Source organism: Oculina patagonica, unplaced genomic scaffold (genome assembly GCF_052425735.1).
Source record: "Oculina patagonica isolate OP01 unplaced genomic scaffold, crgOcupat unplaced724, whole genome shotgun sequence".
Taxonomy (NCBI): domain Eukaryota; kingdom Metazoa; phylum Cnidaria; class Anthozoa; order Scleractinia; family Oculinidae; genus Oculina; species Oculina patagonica.
This window is the reverse complement of record NW_027558608.1, coordinates 5348-9424: the sequence shown is the minus strand read 5'-3', so window position 1 is coordinate 9424 and position 4077 is coordinate 5348. Positions and strand designations below refer to the sequence as shown.

The following is a 4077-nucleotide window of genomic DNA, read 5'->3' as shown; positions in this document are numbered from 1 at the left end:
ATGCGCTTACAAGTAAGTAGTTTTTCCGGAAATTTTGGAAAAAGCTACCATTTTGCACTCAGCTTGAGTTCCTTCGGCAGAAAATTTAGCGATTTGTGCAGCTGAAAGCATCTATATGTATTAAGGAAGCATTCTTGAAACTCCAAACAAAATTTTTTGGTGAACTCGGTTGTTTTTCGTTGTTGTTTTGCAGGCGGCAGCAAAGAAATGTACAAATATTTATAACGCGCGTGCAGGCTACGCCATTGTTTTGCTCATTAAACTTTTTGGGTTGGCGACGTTTTCGTTGCTTGTAGTGTGCCTTTTGAAAGGTCCCTGTATTTGTAGCAGCCACGTTGTCATTCATGGCGTTTATTTTCAGTGCTCGGAATGCTTTTTTATTTGCAAAAATATCGAGTTATATGTGCAGAAAACCGGCAATTCGCAACAGTGCATTATTTTAATGAAACCGTAGAAATTTCCATATTAGACGCACTACTTGACCATACTCGGCAGATTTTGTTTTGCCTTCAGTGCAGTCAACCGGAGAAGTTGGAAAATGCTGTTCCATTTGCCACTGGAATTTTCTGAAAACTGAAACCAGAAGTTTTGGTCGAATGGAAAGCGCCCAATGCCTTATTAAACCTGGTTAATCTTAAAGAAAAGATCAGGTTTTTTTCCTTTTGTCGTTATGCTTATGTTAGCAAGAATGTCTCGTATTAGCATTTCTGGCATTTAAACAAGGCAGCCGAGCAAAGAAAAGTAGTTTGCAATATTGTTTTCTTGAGCTTGTAGCGTTAACATCACGAATTACATCTCGAAAGGTAAGTTTCTTGTCATTTTAAAACTCAGCAAATGGTCAATGATCATGAGTCAATGAGTCAAATCTTAAATTAGAGTTATTCGTTTAAAAATAGTGCTGCCCTTACTAATGATCCGGCTTGTGATCGATCTGGCCATGATACTAACTATGATCTGGCTTATGCTCCTATAAAAGAAACCCCTATAAAACTCGACATTTCGTGGCCTGAATGAAGTGAACTGAATCTTACCAGTGTCTTTTTTTCAATCATTTCAGTGTGCATTATGGGGAGCACTATCGAAGACCTGACAAACTACCAGTCACTGGAAGAAGCCATCGCGAGGGAATTAAATGACAAGAACAGATTTGTTCCAATTGAAGAAAGGCGAGACACTGGAGTGTTGCCTACTGAGCTTATGGCGTCCATATCTCATGGTAATCTAGCAGTTAGGTCCTAGTTGTGTGGTTGGCAGGGACTGTAGCTGTGCTAGCATATTAGCGTGTTACAGTTACGAATGCATCGTTGCGACACGAAGCACCAGAACTTGAAGTTGAAAAGTAGAAAATCGACTTCAGGTGATATAAACTGTAGTGAAGTAACGCGGGAAATTCCTTCTGATCGTCAGCCTTGGAAAAACAAAGAAAAATTATTTTATCTCAGTGGGATTCAAAGCCACGACGTCGTGATTAAAACACCATTACTATATCGACTAAGCTACGAGGCCAGACGGGAGCAGCCTCGTGTATATCATAGTTACTAACTATGTGTATATTTACGTTTTAATTACAAAGTCTGCTAAGAACTTATCAGATTTGAGAATTGTGATATCGTTACGGTAAATAACAAAATCATTCGGTTTACAAAGGTCTAACTGTTTTATTCAACCTTTGATGTTAACCTAAGAATTCTGTTCATGATCAAGAGACGCAGAAAAAACATTAAGAACCCTTGTACAAAGCAATACTAGAAGAATTACGATCTTCTACACACCGCATTTACATTAACATTCAAAAGAAATCTTACCACCCTCCACGCTTTGCAATCGTTAAGAAGTTTGTGTCTACTTCGCACAAACTGAAACCTAGTAAAAATGTACTGACCATTTTTGGGGGATGTAAAGCCGAGGGAGGAAAATGACTGACTGACAACTACGGCAGTTTTTAGACAAGGAAGGTGAATAACGTTGATGTTTATTAATATTATATATTTTTTTTCCTGAGGAAAATACATGACGTGCTGGCGTGGCGTATCAATTCTGAAAGACCCTTTAACTCTGATAGCAAACCAGCAGTTGCTATGGGAACTCAAGCCTCCAACTGTGATTGAATTCGGTGCCTGGAAGGGAGGCTCAGCTTTGTGGACAGCAGATATGTTAAAGATGTTTGGGTGTAAGTCACGTGTGATATCCATCGATATCGACCTCTCTTTGCTAGACGCTGTGGCCAGAGAGTCCCCGGATGTGGAGTTCGTTGAGGGTGACTTGTTTCATGTCGAAAAATGTTTACCAGGGGACTTTCTAAAGGTAATTTTTTTTCTAAGAGGTAAAGACTAGGTTACCGTGTTTTTAGTCACACTAGCACTTTAAATTTTACAAACTGCCATCATTATAAAAAGAAGATACAAGCTAATTATCCTAGAAGCAAATTCTTATTTGCGTTGAAGATGACTTGAGCTTAATGACTTGAGCAGATCGAGGTATGATATGGAAAATCAATCGCGCGGCTGCATACGTTGCAATTAATTTTGCATAAACCTACAAAGGCCTTATTTGTTCGGTCGAAGGGTCTTTAAAGTTGTTACAATTGTTGTCTCCAACGCTTACACAAGTCAGTATAAGGCAGAATTTAAGATGTATAATACTAGTGTTAATGATTTGTCATTACAGAGTCTGCCTCACCCGTGGTTCCTAATGGAGGACTCACATGTGAATATGACTAAAGTGTTGGAGTACTTCGACGCATTCTTGGAGCGTGGTGACTACATATGTATCGAGGACACAACTCCAGCTGTTCCAAACCAAAGTGGTCAAGGCCTCATAAAGGAGCTCGGCTATACAGAAAAGGGTCCCGCTAAGCTGAACGAGCTCAAGAAATTCCTGATGGATCGTTCTGGTAGATATCATGTGGATCAAAGATACACCGATCTTTTTGGGTAAGAAATGGTTGGATGGATAAGGAGGGTCACAATGGGGTGGTGGCTTTTACGGTTAATGGTTAAAATTTTGGCTTTTTATGGCTTACGGTTAATTAATTTCCATTGCAGTTAACAGAAGTTAAAAATTAATTTCCATTGTTTTTAAAAGTTAAAAATTAATTTCTATTACTAAAAAACATATTTTAGGTCTTTGGACCGTTCTGGGACGACGAAGTTATCTAGTCTGTTTTATTCAAACTTACTGACCGATTTTTTTACGTTTAACATATGTGACGGCTAACGGTTAAAATGTTCTAATTGTTACGCCTAACGGCTACTTTTTCAGCTGTTCTACGGCTATAAATTCGAACACTCGGCTTCTCGAAATTCACGATTGCTTGAACCAATTTTCGTTTCCATTGAATAGTACTTCCCTGTAACTTTACCGACGATTTCTAAACGTTCCGATTTCTTGAAGTAATTTTAGTTTTCCTTGGAGTTCAAGAAATCGGGATTCAACTGTACTTACCTTTCGCCTGGTAGGGTAACTTGTGCTATATAGCTTGTAAGGATCCCCTCTGGACTGTGTTGAGCGAAATCAGGCATAATACTATCTCCTACTGTTTTTCAGACACGAGGGAATTCGGCCGACCAAGGGTGTAGATATATGAACTTGAACTTGTGTTAACTTGCTGAACTTGTGTTACCTTTTTTTTTTCTTATGAACCGCTTGCTTTCGACTTTCCTGAATAAAATACAATTGAGTTGTGAAAATGAAAGGTATCACTTTCTATTCTTAGTTTAGACATTATAAAACAGAAGGAGGAGGTGGAAACTGTACAAAAGCACTCTATGTTTACCTCATGCATAGAAACACCAGGAAATTAGTCATTCCCTCTTTTCTGCCCCCCCCTTCCCACATCCCCCTCCCCAACAGCTGCACATCAGGAAACAGTTGAAAGTTACTGTTATTATCAGACTTTATCCTTTTAGTGTAAAACCATATATAAACATGCACCTTACAGAAACACAAAAATGCACAAAAATATGTTTGCTTTAGCGGTGCATGCATGTTGTTGCAGAGGACGGCTAAGGAAATGCAAATGTAACCAAAAAAAATAACTCAAGTGCAAAGTTGTTGCATTGCTCATTAAACCTTTTT

General features: G+C 38.7%; 1 protein-coding gene across 1 annotated transcript; it reads left to right on the top strand.

The window, feature by feature from the left end:
• The first annotated feature begins 699 nt into the window (after positions 1 to 699).
• On the top strand, positions 700 to 2937 carry LOC144641171 (rhamnosyl O-methyltransferase-like). The gene is made up of 4 exons (XM_078500212.1): positions 700 to 803; positions 1058 to 1216; positions 2003 to 2304; positions 2668 to 2937. Exons 2-4 carry the CDS (start codon positions 1066 to 1068, stop codon positions 2935 to 2937), a joined length of 723 nt encoding a protein of 240 aa, XP_078356338.1. The 5' UTR covers positions 700 to 803; positions 1058 to 1065.
• The last annotated feature ends 1140 nt before the right edge of the window (positions 2938 to 4077 follow it).